Source organism: Carassius carassius, chromosome 5, assembly GCF_963082965.1.
Source record: "Carassius carassius chromosome 5, fCarCar2.1, whole genome shotgun sequence".
Taxonomy (NCBI): domain Eukaryota; kingdom Metazoa; phylum Chordata; class Actinopteri; order Cypriniformes; family Cyprinidae; genus Carassius; species Carassius carassius.
This window is the reverse complement of record NC_081759.1, coordinates 31,534,009-31,554,016: the sequence shown is the minus strand read 5'-3', so window position 1 is coordinate 31,554,016 and position 20,008 is coordinate 31,534,009. Positions and strand designations below refer to the sequence as shown.

Sequence of the window (20,008 nt, the reverse complement as noted above, 5' to 3'; positions counted from 1 at the left end):
AAAAAAAAAATCCACAAAGCCAGATATTTATTCAAATTCTTTAATGACAAATCATTAGGATTAATCACTTTTACTTCGTCATTAATGCTCAGGATACTTGAATACAGAAAAATCATGTGCGCAAAAATGATCAGTGTCTTTTATTCCCTCTCCTTCTCTATTCAATTCTCTACAAGAACCATACTTTAACTGTGCATCTTATTTCATGAGTTTCATGACTTGGGATTGAAATGGGTTCATTTGAATGGGCTGGAGAAGAAGGACTGATCTGTGATCATTTAGAAAGGCACATACAGAGAAGCTACAGCAGATATATAGTGGGAATGAGAACAGTGCAGCACAGAATACAACAAAAAGGGTTTTACGAGCACATTTCTTTTCCCAGTAGTAGAATGAGGATCGTAACTCTACAGTGCTTGTGTGGTCCTCTGGCTCAGTAGCACTGGAACAGTGGGAGTGTTCTGAAATAAGTACATGAACAGGTAATATAGTTATTTCAACACATACTGCAAATCAAATTTCTTAGAGAGAGACTTCTAAAATACATAAAATATCAAAACATTTAAAGAAATATTTAAGTGAGTGTTTTTATAGTTCCTCACCAACAGTCTCAGGCAAAAGGATTTCCCCCAAAAGGGTCTCCAAAAGCATCCGCAAGGGCAGCAGTCTGAGTGGCTGGAGTGCTCTGAGATAGAAAACAGGCAAAATTCATACAGGAAGAACACAGTATCAGTTGAAAAACCTAGAGCGCTTTTTTGACACTATCAGCTTTCAGAATTCAAATTCAAAAGAACATACTGTATTCATGGGAGGTGCTCCAAATGGGATAGATCCAAAAGTGTCATCAAAAAGGTTTGAGCCTGCTGTGGGAGTTGGGTTTGAGGGTGCAGGGGCTGGATTAGGATTGAAGGCAGCATCCAAAAGGCCTGTGGATTGGGCCAGGGTCGGAGTCAGACCTGCTCCCTGAGGTGCTCCCCGAGTAGGAGGAGACTGCTGAGGAGCAAGTTTGGAGGTCCCTGTACAAGGTGAGGAACTGTACTTATCAAACCAACAAAATCGCTATGCTCTATACAGTCTATATACATCTGTTAATAAATGAATACCATTTGAGTTAACTGAGATTTGGTTTATGTCGAAATCATCATGATCTGCCACCTCCTGAGCCAAGCCAACCTTGCTGGTAAAGTACTGGTCAAATGAGCCATTGGAGCTCGGACCAGTTCCTTCTTCTGCTTTCTGGGGCTTAGCCATCTGGAAATTTTTGAACATATCTTTTCCGGTTTTCTTCTCTTTCTCCCCAAGGGGGTCCAAAGCTGTAAAGGCGCTTTTGACCAGTGGGGGATCTTCCTTCACTGGAGGACGGGGTGGAGGTCGAGGAGGAACCACTGCACTCTGCTGCATACCTATCATTGCATTAGGAGGCATCATGGGAGCAAATTGGTTTGCAAAAGGGCTTGGCACAGGACAAGAGGTGGACCAGGCACCACAAGGTGCTGCAATTCCTGGTTGACCCCAGGCTTGAGTGACAGCTGGTGGACCAAAAGGGGAACCCCCTTGCTGCCCCCATGCAGGTGCAGGCAGGCCTCCAAATGCAGGTGGTTGAGGAAAAGAGTTTGGTTGTCCTGGAACTATTACTTGAGGAACACCACCCTGAGGAGGAAACATTGTGGGAGTCTGACCCCATAGTGCTGTCCCAGGAGTTTGAGTGACAGAAGTAGAGCCCAGAGACAATGACCCTTTGGAACACAGTAATAAACATTAAATAAAAACAACATAATTTTTTATAAAAGAATGTTTAGATATAGACAGATAAAATGCATTATACCCAGGGCATTGACGGTGGAGGATGGTGTGGTGTCGAATAGATCTGATGGAATGGATGAGGGCTGAGACTCATTCTGGGCTGGTGGAGCAAATAGTTCAGCTCCAAACATATGATTTCCAGGTGACTGTGGGGTCACAATCTGTTTAAAATCATTTTAGTACTCTGCTTTTTAGCAAAATTACGGTGCTAAATGAGATGAAGCATGCATATAAAAAAATAAAAATAAAAAAAGGATATATGGCGTTTAAAATATGAATGATGAGAAAAAGTTAAATTTTATACAAAGTTTTGCCATAGGAAAACAAAAATGTATGTTAGGTTTGATAAACATGTAGACACTTGGTTGAACTTATACTTACCCTGCACGTTTAAAGTGAGGCACAACAAAAATAAAAATATACTGCCAATCAGATGATTTTCAATTAACTATTTCTGAGTAGAGCTCATGAAATGACAGTTAGTCACAGTATTGCTTTCAGTGATTGCCATGGCATTGTTGTTTGCATGCATAATTGAATTCTGTTAAAAAGTTGGAAAGGAACATTTTAGTATGCATAAGGCTTCTACTGATAAGAAGTGAATAAGGACCACGGTCTATAAGACACTAAGTATTACACTAAGTAGTTTTCTTAAGGAACAAAAAGTATATTATGAATTTTTAAGACACTGACAGTACAAAGACAACAGTGCCATGTCCCACAACACAAGATAATGTGGCAGTTTCCATCCAATTTTTCCCATGTGCCAAAAAATCCCTCAACAAACACCTTCCATAAATTATTAACCCAACTATCAGTGTCCTATAAGACAAACTACAATGAACCACATCCGGTTCGATGGCGCCTGTGTTTGGCTTTGCCTCCGCGGCTGGATGTTTGTCCCGAGTTATTTTGTTTGTCTTTTGTGCCATACTACTACTAAGTTTGTCAACAAAAGTTGTGTCTACTGCATGGGTGTATGATCGCCAAACACTGCTGCTAATCCGATCTTCCTTGGTGGAGCGCAGCAACGGATATAATGGATATAACGTTATCTGGAATGGTATTGACGCAGCCCCATTCGCGCGTCCGACTGGATCTGACTGCACGCGACATGGAGAGGGCCTAATACGATCTACAATTAAACGGAGGAGAAAGCGAGGAAAAAGGGCAGGGAGACAGACTCATTTGAAAAAACTTTTCAAATTGAGGATTTTCAACTATGACTCCAGACCTTCATGCCTTCTTTCGGTTTTCCCTGGTGTCCCTGTGGTTCTGGTTCCAGGGTGCCGGAGAAGTTTCGACGTCGCATCTGGACGCGGTGTGTGCTTGGAGCATCTGAGGTCGCTGACGCGAGCCTGTTGTACTGCTTCGGTTGTTCCTGCACCGCTCAGGATGGGCCTTATAAATGCGCGTTCAATTGCAAACAAATCTCTCCTACTCAGCGATTTATTTACGTCCAAAGCCATGGACTTCTTGTTGCTTACGGAGACTTGGCAACGGGATATGGAATATTATCACCTGAATGAGCTTTGCCCGATGGACTGTGAATTTATTAGCTCGCCAAGACTCACTGGTCGGGGTGGAGGCCTTGCTGTGGTTTTTAAAAAGCGTTTTATCTGCCAGTCAATGAGAGCTGACGCGTACTCTTCGTTTGAACTACAGATGACTAAGGTTGGTCGCTCTAATTCAGTTTACTGCATCGTGGTTTACCGGCCACCTGGACCAGTGTCTACTTTTCTTACTGAGTTTTCTGACTTCCTATCATCTGTTATTAAGCTTGACAGAGTGATTATTGCTGGCGATTTTAATATACATGTAGATGATCCTTTGTGTAAAACTGCGTCTGAATTTGTAAATATTACTGAATCGTTTAATTTCATTCAGCATGTCTCTGGCCCTACGCACAGCAAAGGGCATACGCTCGACCTTGTCTTTTCTCATGGCGTTAATATTAATAACATCAGTATTGAAGATGTATTTGTTAGTGACCACAAATGCATTTTATTTGAACTTGTTTGTGATGAGGATCCTCTCCCTGTTAAACGAGAGACCTGCTCACGATTGATCACTCAGCGTACTATTGAGAAATTTTCTGCCGCTTTTGATTCAAGCTCTGTTCTTATTTCAACCGATGTAGACACCTGTGCACAGGCTTTTAATGATCACTGTACCCTGCTGTTGGACAAAGTGGCACCTTTTAAAACTAGAGAAATAGCAGCCGTTAATACATCACCGTGGATGAATGAAGCCATTCGTAGTTTAAGACGTGTTTGCCGGAAAACCGAGCGCTTATGGAAAGCGACTCAGCTACAAGTCCATCGCGTGTATCTTAAAGATCTTTTTATTAACTTGCATGAAATGATTAAAGAGGCTAGAGCCTCTTATTTTACTAATTTGATATCTGCATGTAAGAAAAAACCTAAGGCTCTTTTTGAAACTATTAATAATATTGTTTCTCCTGGCTCATGTATTGTCCCTGTGTTTTCAAATGGTGACTGCAACCACTTTTTGTCTCACTTTGTGGATAAGGTTAGAGCTGTCAGAGCAAGCTTGGTTCCATCAGCAAACCATCATATAGGTCTAACTGATTATCAAAGACCTTCAATACTGGACTCTTTCTGCCCCATTACGCTGAAAGAAATAATTAAATTAGTGGGCACGATGAGACCTTCACAAAGCCCGGTAGATATCTTACCCGCATCTCTGTTTTTAAAATCCATGAATCATCTTGGTCCATGTTTGGTCTCAATTTTAAATTTGTCTCTTCAATTGGGCAAGGTACCTAATTGTTTTAAACATGCTGTTGTTCAGCCTATCTTGAAAAAGAACAATCTTGATGCAGCTACTTTTAAAAATTATAGGCCTATTTCCAAATTGCCATTTATTTCTAAAATTTTAGAAAAGGTTGTGGCGAACCAGCTGAATAATGTTTTAAATGCGCACAATATCTTTGACAAATTTCAGTCTGGGTTTCGAAAAAAACACTCAACTGAAACAGCCCTTCTTAGGGTCTCAAATGATATTTTGATGGCTGCTGATGGGGGTAAATGCTCTGTGCTGGTTCTCTTAGACCTCAGTGCAGCGTTTGACACTGTCGATCACTGCACTCTGATAGATAGACTGAAAAAAACTGTGGGAATTACTGGGTCAGCTCTGGATTGGTTTTCCTCCTATCTCTCCGACAGGAGTTTTTCGGTGTCCGTAGGGAAATATATGTCAGATTCTGCTCCTTTGTCCTGTGGTGTGCCCCAAGGGTCTGTGCTTGGCCCTCTGTTGTTCAGCCTGTATATGCTTCCTCTTGGGAAGATTATTAGTAGCTTTGGAGAAATATCATATCACTGCTATGCAGATGATATTCAATTATATTTTTCTTTTAACTCTGATAGACTAGACAAACTGTCCTTGTTGCATAACTGCCTAGCCTCCATCAACAATTGGATGGCAGACAATTTTTTGCAGCTAAACCAAGATAAAACTGAGGTGCTGATTTTTGCTCCTGACAACATTTTTCCCAAGATTAAACTGGCCATTGGGGCTCTATCACCCTCAGAATGTAATGCTGTGCGAAACCTAGGTGTCATTTTTGATAGATCTATGTGTTTTAACAGTCATGTTAAATCTGTGGTTCGTTCCTGTTTTTTCCATCTCAGGAATATCGCTAAAATCAGATCTGTAGTTTCTAATAATGAGATGGAGATGCTTGTTCATGCTTTTATTTCATCTCGTCTTGACTACTGCAATGTATTGTACACTTGTTTAAACAATTCCTCCATGGACAAATTGCAAGTAGTTCAGAATGCTGCTGCTAGACTTTTAACAAAGACCAAAAGAAGATCTCACATTAAACCTATACTCAAGGCTCTTCACTGGCTTCCAGTTAGTTTTAGAGTGCAATTTAAAATTTTAACCATTACTTTTAGAGCCTTGCATAATCAAGCTCCGGCGTATATCCAGGATATACTTCATGCCTACACTTCAGGCCGTTCTTTGAGGTCTTCGGGTCAAGATCTTTTAACTGTTCCTAGAACACGTTTAAAAACGAGAGGTGACCGCGCTTTTTGCGTGGTGGCTCCAAGGCTCTGGAACGCTCTTCCATTAGACTTGAGAGCTTTGGACTCTGTAGAAATTTTTAAAAAGCACCTAAAGACACATCTTTTTAGACAAGCTTTTAACTAGTTTTATGTTTTCTTTTTTATTGTGGCACATATACTGTATATGTGTAATTTTGTATTGTATGTGCATTTATGTTATGTGTATATTTTTAACTCTGTGAAGCACTTTGTGACTCCATTGTCTGTGAAAAGTGCTATAGAAATAAAGCTTACTTACTTACTTACTTACTTACAAGGACCGTTTCTAATAATAATAAACAAACCATCCATATACCATATATATATATAAATAAATAATTTATATATATTTTTTATATATTTATATATTTATATATTTATATATATATATATATATATATATATATATATATATATATATCCTGCTGTAATGCCAAACAGCACAGTCCTTGTAGTCTCTCTAGGCATTTGGGTGTGCAGTAATACAGACTGAGAACTTTCTCAGAGGAAGTTTTTCCTGTCAAATGTTCACCTTCTCTCTCCGCATGCATTCAGACTTCAAGCTTTGAGGTGGGGGGCAAAGGACCATCAAGCCTCCATTTTGAACAGAATTTGACAGGTTGGTTTCAAACCATTCCACTGATTTACTTGATCCAATACTTAGATGGGTTTGGAGAACAGGAGGACCTGATTTGTATAACCCATTTAAGATTGATGGGTTGTTTATTGAGGTTCTCAAAAAAGGATTCTGGCTAAAGGGGGAATTGCTGTCATTCAGATCGCTTAAAGGAAGCTGGTTTACTTTGCTTTCATGTGACAATTGGTCAGTGGACAGTCCATTAAACTGCTGACTGTTTGAAGAGGAGCCTTCACTCAGGCTTTGCTGCAAATCTGGCCCATTCAAAAGGAAACTAGAAAGATCTGACTCATTTTTGGAAGAGAACATGGAATCTGATTGATCATTCAAGGAAGAAAAGGGATCATCACTGAAGGGATCGGTACTGTAAGTCGGGAAAAGATCTGATATGGATGAAACAGGTTTGTCATCTGGTGTATTGGAAAGAGGGGATGGGTACGAGATGAAAGGATTTTCTTGATTGCCATCAATCACAAAAGCAAAGTCAAGGAGCAGAACACTGTCAGGCTGGTTTTAGAAGAAAAAGAAAAAATGAGATGAGAGGCAGATTCTGTGAAAAATCCTGAAAGAAAATATTTAAACAGTAATAGAAAAATTATTTCTGTGATTTTCAAATCATCCAGCATTAAATTATCCCATTTCCATAGGAAGGGTCTCAAACACCAGTGTGTAATTGAAGAGTTCTCTTTCCATTTTCTTGGGTTTGGGTGCCATCTACTGGCCAACGGGACTTTCGCAAAAAAACATTGTTAGTGCTTTGGTCATGAAAGCAGCCAATCCAAATGCTTGAGACCCTTAAAAGAGAAATGAGAGCTGATGGATGCCTTTGGTAAGTTGGTAAGTGTTGATGGAAAATAAGGGCAAAGCATTTAGTATGTTAAGTTCTCAAAAGAAATAAAAAATAAAACCCTGCACAATGTGCAGAGTAGAAACTGGAAATCTAACCACGTGTATTAAGGCAAACTGTTTGCTCTTTTCAGAGACACTTAAGTAAATAAGAATAGAAGATATTTTTAAAAGAAATGATTCGATAAAGGACTTAAACAGCAGAAATGCATGTATACTGTAGGATCATTACCGTCGGAGAGTGAATGTCAGGTGGAGTGGACATATCACCAAACAGGTCCATCTGCTCTACAGTCTGAGAATATCACAAAACGTCCTCTTGGTTATTTTCTAAAGATTCAAGTTCAATAATATACATTTGTATGACGTTGCAAGCACTTACTTTTACAGCATTTTCTTGACCACCCAAGGTGAGTAAAGCATCACCACCATTCTGATGATAGAACATTAGGACAAATGAATAAAGGATTACATCAAAATAACGGACTGAAATATTGCCAATATATTTATACCTACCTCAATCACGCTGCCATTTCCTTCAACCTAAAAAGTTGTAAAGGTTTCAGTAAATAAAATGCATCTCAACATAATAGGAAAACTATATGAAATATATAATGAAAACTGTTTTTCTGCATAATTGATTGGAGAGGCATTCAAAGTTTGGGAGATGCTTGAGTTCATAAAATAGCTTAGCTTACCAACAGACAAATATCTAGACAAGCCTGCAATCCTTTTGCATGAAATATACAGCACCAAATTTATTTTCAGACAGATGTATTTAAAATACTATAATCTAAATAACTGAATTTCTTTTGTTAGTAAGTAATAAAAAATATATATATACACATCACCTTCTGTGCAGCCTCCTGCTCTTTTTTCTTCATATTTAATATCAGCTGAAACAGATCCTTCAAATCCATGACCAGAGACTCAGCCTGTAGAAGAGAGGAGTTCTTCTTACACTTTGGATTACATATCATTCAAACATTAATAGGCATTTACATAACTGCACTTGAACATCCATCATGATGTGTCCAGGTTTGTTATCTATCATAAGATTTTGTGTCTGATGAACAAACCCTGACCTGCTGAGCTGTCTTAACAGCAAAAAACTGGTGCTGCCCCTCAGCTCCACAAACATATCCAAATGCCCGGTTATCAGTGACATCGCGAGCAATGAATGAGATCTTATTCACCACATGTTCATGCTCAATCACCTTAGAGACAGAGAGAGAAAGAGATGACAGAGAGCACGCTATAAAGTCAATACAGAAAATTTTATGACAAATGAAGTGGCCAGTTCTCAATTTCATAAATCAACTTAAAAGGAGCATATACAGGAAACTACTAACCCCAGTTTTCTCATCAACAATTTTGATTCCTGTTAGAGAGATGTTCACCCATATTCTTTGTTTGTGCTTGCCTTGAGAACGAGCAGCTATCGCCATGCCCTGTATACAAACAAGAATTGAGCACAGTATCCACATAATAATAACTGTACCATTAACAGAATAAAATAATCTCATCACTTTGGCCCATATCTCCCCTACTATTAAATATAAAATGGCAGTAAACGCCTTCCTTGCATCCCTAATCAGTTTAACAGAAAGCTGGACCTTAAAAGTACTTCAAAATCATATATGAATAAAATAAAAACACAACAGAGAAATTAAAGCACTAATCTTGGATCTGCACCTTCAGTTTCATCATGGAATCCTGACACATTTTATCCCCTCTGGCTTCTGGGACATCATCCACACCAATCAGCTTGGCTTTATATCTCACTCCATCACCCTGAAACCTGGCCAGCAGGAACTCATCTGTCTTCTCTGGGACTGTAGAAGAAGAGAACAAGCTTATTTAACATTTCAAATAAATAGATAAAACACTTTTCCATGTTTGCTGTAGATTACATCAACCCTATTTAAAGTATATTAAAAGAGAGGAGGCCAAACTGTACTTTTTCTCCTTTCCCTCCAGAATGAAGTTCTAGGAGCTGTGGTAGATGCTGGTTCAGTAGTTGATGCTGGTTCTGCTGGTACCACAGTAACAGGCTCTTCTTCAAGTGGCTGTGACATGGTGGGTGCTTTGTTACAGGAGAATGAATGCAAAAAAAATGGGACACAACCCAGCCAAGAGGCAAAAAACAAGTCCACGCACGCAGGTGGGATATTCAGCAAGCACACATTCTCAGCACTGCACCTGGGTAGAGAAAAAAATAATATATTAGGCAAAAAAAGTTGACATTAGACAGGTGAAATGTGACTAATATCTCTTCTCTTTTATTCATGACATGCAGTCACAGAAAGAAACCTTTACGTACATGGTTATAATCCATTTATCAGATTAAACACCTACATCACGTAAGAAAGATATCAATCATTCAAATTCACATCAATCATCCGCTGCATAAGCATTAAGAAATGTAAAACTCTACAGACCAATTTAAATTGGCCCATAGATTCTGTCAGTGACAAAAGGGCAGAGGAAAGCGAGGAAACGCTGTCAGCAAAAAAAAAAAAAAAACACTTCCTGCTTAGTATGCAAAACAAAAAAAGTGCCAAATAAGTTTCCCATTCCTGAAATACATGATTTATAGGAAAATTACATTGAGTTAAAATTTCTTTTTATTTCAAGGTCTAATCTCCACATTTTAACTCTGCAAACTCCCCAATTTCAAACATGGGATCAATAAAGCAATCAATCAAAATGTGTAAGCTTACGGTTAAAAAAAAAAAACTTATCAGTTTTTATCACAAGGATGTTTATCTCACCCAAATATTCACAGACACCACTCATATACGATTCACCAACAGAAGCATAAACTTCTGAAAAGATTTCAATCAATTAAAAAGAAACAGTGTCTTATTCAATAAAGGATTTGGAAAAGATTAAATATAATCTAAATGGATTCGAAGACATACCTTAAGCAGCCAATAGTGTTCAGCTGTGTATTTCTCAGCAGAAAGTGGCAAGAGAGAGCAAAGGTGGGCAGATCAAAGGTTGAGCAATTAAAACCTGTTAATCCTTTTCAAGCTCATCAGCTCTACAGCCTTAAAAAAAAAAAAAAAAAAAAAACATTTCCAATCCCATGATCCTCAAGATTACCCAAACGTTCTCCTTTCAGCACTTGTCTTGGTGCAGAATTACTTTTCCCAGTTTAAATATGAGAAGAAAATCGGATTTCCTCAGATTATCTCTTCCTTATCTGACATGAATTTGCCGTGACCAGTCTCTTAGACACAAGCTTATGAGTTTACATAATTGTAATGCAGCAGGAGTCAAAAGCTTGCAGAGACAAGCGAATGACAAAATCTTTTGATCTTGCACAAGACAAAAGCATAATTCCTTAGGGAGAACATACAGATTTAAATACATAAAAAATATTGGCAGATCAAGTTCTTTAATGACAAGTCAAGTTAATTTCAATAGCACAAGGACAAAAAAAAATGTCTCTCGACTGGTAGAAAAGTAACATTTTATGACACTCAACAGCTGACAGACAGAGATATGAATAGTTTATCAGCTGTGTAGAGCGGAAAACGGTGGCAGAATTACTATAAGACAATTCTCATTACTGCAGTGTTGAGGGTCATTCAGTGTTGAAAGGCCTGTAATGTGGCAACCATAAAAAAAGAGTGATAAGCGAAATGAAGATTCTTGTGCAAGACGACACACAATCATGAGTGTTTTCTTCTTAACAAGCACCCAATTAATCTGTTTTTTTGTGTGCTTGTATGAGATAGGATGCTATGATAAAAAAATTCACAGATTTTGCCTAATCTCTAACTCTCTAAATCACAAAGAAAATGTGGACAGATTTTTTCATCTGAATGCCGAGATGTTTAACACATTCTGTGATAACCTGGATGACTGAGAACATTATTCACAGACAAATACATCAAGAAATCTTATGACTATCTACACATTAACCCAGATGAACCAGGTAAGGCTCAAGATGGAGGAGCACACTGCATTGCTGAATTCAAACACTTTTAAGAATTTAGAACGAAGACCATAGAAGAATCCTTTGAATGTTTTGAAGACACTTCTGAGATCCACATGTCTGAGACGGGAATCTTCCACTTACAACGGAACTCCTTTCAGTGCAGTACCTAACACAATGTTTCTTATACTCAGATGAGCCGTCTCACGGTCCTGGCTGTTCAGTAACTTAAATGAACCCAAAAGTCACAACAGTTAAGTTTCATTAAAAACAGAGGATTCAGCAACAAGCTGCGGGTGTCCATAAACAGAGGTACAATTCCACATCAGCAATATTACAAGCGTGGAAGTTACACAATAGCATGCAATGCCCAATACATTACTAATAGCTGATTATCATGGATTTTAAAATAATAGTAATTATTATTATTATAAAACATAACTACATTGATTTTTTAATGAAACCTCTGAACTTGGTCAGATAACTGATTATCATTTTCCTCTGGTTTTAACGTTCAATAAAATTTGCTTTTCTTCCTTTTTTTACCACTGATTCTGAAATGTATTATATAGGCTAATGTAACTTTGTGGTCTATTTTTGTTTTCAGATAAACGTAGCACATAATCGCGTATTGAGTAATTTTTAAACATCACTAGTTTATTTCGTCTCCATTAATTTGTAGTTTAAAGGCTGTAGTGAAATCACTGTGAAGTGAAATCCCTAAATAAGACAAGAAATACAGCGTTCACAGTCATTTCGTTTTTAAATGTAATGATACGTTGAAACGTGGGAAATGTAATTACTTTTGCTACCATTCATCACTTTTACTTGCCATCAAATCAAATACCCACGCATGCCGAGCTGACAGGTGAGACAAAGAAAAAAACGCCACAGGTAACACGTGAGGCTGCAGTGCCAGAGTATCAGTCACTCACCGCAATCATGCATTCTTGAACTCCACACCTGAAACACTGATAACGAACTCAGGATGAGCAGATGAGCCCCGTGGACAGTTTGAATGAGTGTGAAACCTAAACCAAACAGGCGGTCCTCAGCCTCCTCAAACGGCTGCCGCTACCGAGCGCCTCCCACAGGTAGACCTACCGCGCACCTTACCTCGGCCTTTATAACCTCACCTACAGCTATGCAAACACTAGTGATCGATCAACTTTGAATTTTAAAATAGATTATTTTCAAAAAATTCTCAACTTGAATATATATTGCATAATATGGACACTTATTTTTAATATCAATAGGCAATTTCTCCTGAAAGATTTGTTCAAATGAGAGCTCAGATACGTTTGCATGAATTTTGCAATGCACAGATTTCCCTTTCATTAAACCCTAGAACATTCCGAATGCCAGAAAAGAAATTCAGCTCTCTGTTCATCCTTCCTTCCTCATAACATTTCCTTTGCTGACACTGCTGACATTGAAGAGAACGAATGGGTAAAAGAAAAAAAAAACATTCCTTGCTAATCTAAAATTGAAGACATGTTTTAAAAGAGTAGAGGGGAGGGGAGGGGGGATAATTATAGAAATAATACTAAACAAACATATATTAAAATATGTCCGTAAGCGTAACTGTTTGTCTCAAGATGCACATCTGTAATGTCTTTAAGGCACAATTATAAAATAAATCTACTTATATGTCCTAACTAAACTATTGCCTAATCCTCTCTTAATCTGTGTCTGTGAAACCAGGCTACAGGCTATTTGCATATGAAGTTCATGTATTTAAGGTTTGACCATATAGTTTTTTACTCTAAAATGATAATTTTCATTATTTTTAATAATAATAATGCATTTGTTTTATACAGTGCTTTTTCAGGGCTCCTTAAAGATATTAAAAGAAGGAATCAATAATAATAATAATAGGGTTTAAAAAAAGGAATATTGTAATTCCAGATTAGCTGGCAAGGTATTACTGTCTCTAGAGAGTTTTTTTTTTTTTAATTTTTTTTTTTTGAGGTTGCAGATATAGCCCATATAGTATAAGTCTCCCACAGTCCCCCGAAAACAGGAAAAGGGGAGAGGAGTGCAGTTCATGCCCCCTCCATCTTCCTGTGTGAGCCGAGGGGAAGTGTCTGAAACATTAAAAAGGGGTGTTCTAGTGTACAGGACAGGATGTTCATGGACCTCTACTTTGCATGGCCAACATTCCTCTTTGACCCCACACAAAGACACCATCAGAGCTGTATTGTTTTGTGACATGTTTGAATTTGATGAGTGAGGAAGGCAGCTGACTCGGCACAGATGAAGTGCAGGCTGCTGATAGGTCATTCACTTTGAAAGCAGGAATCTAGGCTAAAGTATATACTTTTCTTTGTTCATTACATGTTCACACCATCAAATAATTTATTTTAAGGAATTTGATTATAAGTAATAAAATAATACTTAATTAATAATTAAATAAACAAGTATACTGTAATGTTTCTCACCACAAACATCCATGACTAACTTTTATAAAACATTTACCAAACAAACAGGCACATTCTCAAAAGCCTGCAACTAAACACTTTTTGGACTTCTGGTATGTCAATAGTATTTGTTTGAGATTTCAACATGCCTCTTAAATCAATGGTCTCATGGTCAAAAAACAAAACAAAAAAAAAAGGATTTAGTTTTACACTAAACTGACCTGAGGTAGAACTAAATTGAGGAAAAATTTATTTTAGTTATTTGTTTGTAGAATTTGTTATATTATTTAAACATATTTACCTTTTAAGTACGTCAGCCAAATATAAAATAATGTAACCCCAGGATTGGGTAACATTTATTTTATGGGTAGTTTTTATTTTGCACGTTCTTATTTTTTTATATAATATGAATGAATGATTTGTACTTAATACAGAGTATTAAAACAAGAAAATACTGTTTCTGTGACAGAAAACAGCTTGAAATACTCAGATAGATAAACATAAGATTATCTTTGGGGGTTACAGTTATCACATGATTTCAGATAATCTGGGAAAGCACAGAGATATACACAAACCTTTGGAGGCACACAAATTTCCAAACTTCTCGTTAATTCTATAAAGCTTGATGTTAATTATTAACCTTGTATCGATGCTTAAATACAAGTGTACAAATTCCTACACAAATTCAAAGGACCATCCAAAGCTTCACCATGAAGGCTTTAGTTGCTTTATGCGTAACAATATGCATTGTTTATCAGGTTAATGGAAAGAGCATAACAGACCATGTGTATGTATAATCCTCTAAAATCCGTGTACATTCTACACTAATAGATTTGGAAAATGCGGGAAATAATACCTTTATTTATTTTTTTTTTTTTTGTTTTGTTTGTGTGTTAAATCAAAGTCATGCGCTAGAAAGGAGTTGGTAAGTGATAATTATTAATCTTTCTCAAAGGCAAGGGTCAAGACGAGAGGTGCGTCAAATTAATGATCCTGGCTCAATCGACTGCAAAATGAGCGCCTGGTCCCAGTGGACGTCCTGCGACCCGTGCACTAATAGGACGGTACTGTAATTCCTGTTTTCTCTCTGTTTCTCTTTAAACACCTATTTTGTCATCTGTCTCACACTTCTGAATGTATAATGTCTTTCAAATTGTCATATAATTGTCAATAATCCAACAAGTCACACAACTTAATTTTTCAAAGATTAAGAAATGTGAAGCATTCACCTATGTCTGTGTAACACAGCATCGCTCTAGAAGTATTGAGGTCTTTGGGCAGTTTAAAGGCTCTAGGTGCATAGACCCAATTGGAGATCGGAAACCCTGTAAACCTTCTACCAAATGCCAGATGGACCCTCCACCTGTCTGCAAGAGCTCTCAATGGAGGTGCGATTCAGGTTAGGATTTTTTCTCTTTGCAAATCTGACCAGTAGAAAATCAGTGGTATGAATTTTTAAACAATATTCAGTATTATGAATATTACTCTGCCCTAAGGAATATGTATAAGCAAAAGTATGAGGTGTAACGGGGATTATGACTGTGGAGAGCCTGATACATCTGATGAAGATGATTGTGATACCGTCAGGACACCTTGTGGCAGGACAGCTGTATTTGAGTCTGATATAGCCATCCAAGCTGGATATGGGTCAGAGCTAAAAATTTGATCATAATATCTTAATTAAAGTTAATTTGTTCAGCATGTACAAATGTTGTATTAATGTACATAAGGATTTATTCAGCAAGAATATATTAATTTGATCAAGAGATATTCTGAAAAATAAAAAAAGATTAAAGAAGTATTGTTTATTGCTATTTTAAATTGGGGTTTGAATTCATTACTGGTAACATACACTCTTGCTATTGTTTTAGGCATTATGGAACCAACATTTGTTTTTAACTGTAATTATGAAATCAAATAAAAATAATGACTGACAACACAAATGTTGCAATTATCACTACAGTTCTGGATATACAACTTCAGCACATTTCCTAAAGCTGCTTAATTCCTGTCTCAACAGAATAAACATTCTGGGATCAGGACCTCGAATGAATCCCTTCAATAACAGATTCTATAACGGTCAATGTAACCGGATCAGAAACCCATCCTCGTTGGAATATAACAGATTGCCTTGGAATGTTGGAGTTCTCAGCTATGAGGTGGGTCTCTCATTTTACTGTATTCCTGATGTCAGCTGTTGTTTTACCAAGCTATTGAGTATAAAAGGAATAGTTCACCTAAAAATGACAATTTTAGCAGTACACAACTTGCTCACCAGTGGATGTCCTGTGAATGGGTGCCGTAAGTGCCGTAAATTGGTGAGTAAGTGATGTAACAAACAACCATCTAAAAAAAAAATAATTAAAAGCCTTTACCTGTTTCTTTATCTTCAGACAAAAGTGGAAGAGAGCAGCTCTAAGGAGATGTATGAGGACATTCACTCTTTAATAAAAGAGATATCTAGGGAAACCTCTACATCTTTTGAAGTAGGCTTAAACTTCAAGTTTACACCGACTGAGCCTTCCAGTTCTGGTTCAGGTGAGGCTGGCAGTGCCGGTGGAGGTGGTGAAGTTGCCAGTCCCGATGGGGGCGGTGCAGCTGAAGGTCCTGGTGAGGGGGGTGAAGCTCCAGGTCCTGGTGAGGAGGGTGAAGTTCCAGGTCCTGGTGAGAGTGATGACACTGTTTCTGGGGCAGACCAAAAACCTGGTCCTGGCTTAGGTTTCAGTGCGTCCGTAGGATTTGACAGAAAGGAATCAACAACAAATATCATCAAACAGCTTTCAGAAATCACACAAACCAAGGTGAGATTCAGGTTTATTGCTTGTTCTCTTATGAAAAGCTATTTGACTTTATTCAGAATAATTCACATCTCTTATGAGCCACCATGTGCATAGAACAGGCTGTAATTTTAAACTGTAAAATAAAAAAATATATATGTCTTTTGCTCATGTAGCGTCTTAATATAAATAATAAAGACTACCTTCTTAGTCCGCTTCTACTACAAACACATGTTCTCTTTCAGAGAAAGACCTTCATGAGAGTGAAAGGCAGAGTCGAGCTGGCAACCTACAGGATGAGACAGCGAGGGCTGGAGGTGTCCTCAACGTTCCTGGATGATGTGGATGCCCTGCCACTTACATATGAGAAGGGCCAGTATTTTGCTTTCTTAGAGGACTATGGAACACACTTCACCAAGAACGGAAAGTCTGGTGGAGAATACGAACTTGTTTATATAATGAATGAGGATATCCTTAAACTAAAAAGTAAGTTAAAAATCCAATTTAATTTGTTTAGTTTTTGTCAGATATGGAGACAAAGGTATAGGCTACATGATTCAATGACAAGGCATTAATAAGAAGCATAGCTCACGTTTTCAGCCTGAATATTTGTTTTTATTTGATGGTTCAACTTAATCTGATTGCAGAGGTCACAGAAACCACAGTCAAGAAATGTTTAGAGATTGGACTTAGAGGCGACTTCCAATTTACTCAAGCAGCAACAGGAGGAGGTCATATTAAACCAACAAACGACTGTGAGACACTAACAGACAAACCCACAGGTGTGTATGAGTATACATTTTTAACAGTAAGCTATTAGAAGGATTGTTCACTCAAAACTGAGCAATAAAATGAAAGGGGTTTAGTGTTATTTTGGCCCCCACTGACTTTCATTTATATGAATAAAAACAGTTAATTTACAGTAACTTGGACCTGAGGGTGAATAATTGAAGATAGAATTTACATTTTTTGTTTGAACTATCCCTTCAAGTTAATCAGCCACGAGCTTTCTGGTGAAGCTAAATTGCTCACAACCTTGTTCACCAGATGGCAAGGACACCAAGGGGGTTATTGATAAAGTGCTGATCGCAGTGAAAGGGGGCAGTCCGGCTTCAGCAGTAGCCATGAAGTCTCAGCTCACTAAAGATGGCATCCTAGACTATAATCAGTATGTGGAATGGGCAAAGACCATCACTACTCTCCCAGCTCTCATTCACAGTGATGTGAGACTCACCTCGCCTTTACTTTTTACTTGCCAGTGCATGTGTGGTAACTGCTGTAATGGAGCACAATTTGTTTCCATTGTTGTGTTGACAGCCTGAACCCATCTACAATGCGATCCCTTTGGACTTTCCTGATGCTCAGCCAAGACGGGAAAATCTCAGAAGAGCCCTGGATGACTATGTGGCCGAGTACAGCGTGTGTAAGTGCCAGCCGTGCCAGAACGGTGGCACTGTGATCCAGATAGATGGGGAGTGTAAATGCATGTGCCTAACAGGGTCTGAAGGTGTTGCGTGTCAGATCATTGAGAAGGAACTGATGAAAGGTGTGTGTTTCTGTGTGCACCGGCCTGTAAAACTTTGATATAATTAATTTGTGTTGGTTTGAGTTGAGTGTTCCCTCTGTCTGTTCAATCACTTCTAGCTAAGTCTTTTGAACAACTGGGAAACTGGGGTTGCTGGTCTTCCTGGTCGCTCTGCTCCGGGGAGCGTCGCAGACGAACGCGCAAGTGCAATACTAGCGGTGTACCAGGAGGAATCTGCAGAGGAGACACAACTCGTGAAGACTACTGCTAATATAGTAGTTCAAATACACAAATAATCCTGAGACATTAAAAGTGTTGTGTATAAAATAAGATACAAATTACAAGTACATGTACTGTACATTCAGATGAGAAACAGGTTTGACAACACTGCCATCTTGTGGTCAATAGTCAATAGTGCAACCGAAAATAGTTGCATTACAGAAAGTAAGCTTTTCTCATATTAGCTACCTGACTTTTTGCCTACCTTGGCAGTAACATACAGTGATGGTTTCACAAATAAATTCCATGTCACTTTAAAATATACCATGGTATGTTATTGATTTACTAAATAACATTACCTATTTAAGTTTAGTTAAACTAAAGTGTGTTTCCTCCTGTCCCACATCATACTCATAACAATAAGGTGAAATGAAAAACTAGTGTTAATAATCCTGTCTGTTAGTAAATCCACAAGATTTACTCCAATAAACAAGAATTTACTAGAGGATGAATGTCAGTGAATGAGACTTTTGCATCTTTGATCACTTTGACTGTGAATTGATAGTAACTTTAACCAGACGTTAAATGATATGACTAGAATCCACTTACACAATATACATTTTTGTATGTATTACCATCTTCATATTAATATTTATATAATACTAAAGCATATTTGAATGTGTAATTTAAAGAATAGCTTTTTTTAACAATAACTAGTGTTTGGGGGCACACAAAGAATGTAGGTAAAATGAATGTATAAGGAATAGATATGATGTTGAAGTAGATGGCTCACTTTTCACTCTTCTCGGGCCTCTAGAGGTCAGGTTAATAGAGTTAGTAGTAGTAGCACTCTTAGCTCCCTATTGAGCCTCTGAGAAGCTCCTTTCAGCTTCAATACCCTTCAACTCGTGATGGCAGTGGCTTTGGGCTGACAAAAACAACACTCAGAACCAAGAAAAACAAAGAAAAAAAACACATTGTATTCAAATTAATTCATGTTTATTTGTATAGTGCTTCAAAATAGTTTCAAATCATGCATGCATGTTTCTACATTACAAGTAATTTGTTATCAGAGGTGACTATCAAAATAATGTCCATATGGCAGAAGTGTGTGTGTGTGTGTGTGTGTGTGTGTGTGTGTGTGTGTGTGTGTGTATTTAGATGTCATAATATTTACATTACATTTATCAAAGAGAATGTAAGAAAGTTTAAATATCTCAAAACAATGAGCTAAAAGGTGCACCTCTGGCTTCACCCCTAAAGAAAAAAACAAAAATGTCCCAGTGCAGTCGATTCTAACTTCCCTGAGGTCATGGCATCCATTGAAGTTTCTAAGAGCCGTCACGCCACATTACCTTTCCCATCTGTCTCAGAACCGTGAAAATTAAGCTATGCCCCATGTCAGCACAGTTTTGTCTCTCCTCTCACACTCTTTTCACTGCTCCCCTCTTTTTCTTCATCCCCTCGATGGAAGAGCAATCAAGTCATATGCACCCATGCAGTCCAGCTCACTACTGCAGATTAAAGTATGCTGATGGTGTGGAGGGGTCCTCTGTTTGTCCATGTAGGGTCATTCAGAAAAGCCCTTCACTGCCTGCCCTTCCTCCAAATTCCTTCTTTAAGAACCCCTTAAAGACCAACCCCCTCTTCCCATCCACTGGCCTGACAACCAAACCTCTTTTTTCTCCTGCATTACCCTCTCAAAATGTTCATTCATGTTTGGTTTATGTCAACAGCTGAAATGTACTATGGATAAAGTTTC

At 38.0% G+C, this 20,008-nt stretch overlaps 2 protein-coding genes across 2 annotated transcripts; one reads left to right on the top strand and one right to left on the bottom strand.

The window, feature by feature from the left end:
* Nucleotides 1-26: 26 nt before the first annotated feature.
* LOC132141267 (disabled homolog 2-like) lies at nucleotides 27-12,407 on the bottom strand. Its single transcript, XM_059550629.1, has 14 exons — nucleotides 12,241-12,407; nucleotides 9,320-9,561; nucleotides 9,055-9,194; nucleotides 8,712-8,810; nucleotides 8,445-8,576; nucleotides 8,211-8,294; nucleotides 7,876-7,902; nucleotides 7,742-7,792; nucleotides 7,592-7,654; nucleotides 1,826-1,949; nucleotides 1,104-1,736; nucleotides 799-1,016; nucleotides 603-685; nucleotides 27-461 (listed from the first exon to the last, which is right to left on the bottom strand). Exons 2-13 carry the CDS (start codon nucleotides 9,435-9,437, stop codon nucleotides 611-613), a joined length of 1,764 nt encoding a protein of 587 aa, XP_059406612.1. The 5' UTR covers nucleotides 9,438-9,561; nucleotides 12,241-12,407; the 3' UTR covers nucleotides 27-461; nucleotides 603-610.
* Nucleotides 12,408-14,359: 1,952 nt separating this feature from the next.
* Nucleotides 14,360-18,763, top strand: c9 (complement component 9). Its single transcript, XM_059550628.1, has 11 exons — nucleotides 14,360-14,512; nucleotides 14,681-14,789; nucleotides 14,974-15,124; nucleotides 15,222-15,372; nucleotides 15,746-15,884; nucleotides 16,119-16,526; nucleotides 16,748-16,988; nucleotides 17,150-17,284; nucleotides 17,550-17,725; nucleotides 17,820-18,048; nucleotides 18,147-18,763. Exons 1-11 carry the CDS (start codon nucleotides 14,436-14,438, stop codon nucleotides 18,296-18,298), a joined length of 1,968 nt encoding a protein of 655 aa, XP_059406611.1. The 5' UTR covers nucleotides 14,360-14,435; the 3' UTR covers nucleotides 18,299-18,763.
* Nucleotides 18,764-20,008: the final 1,245 nt, after the last annotated feature.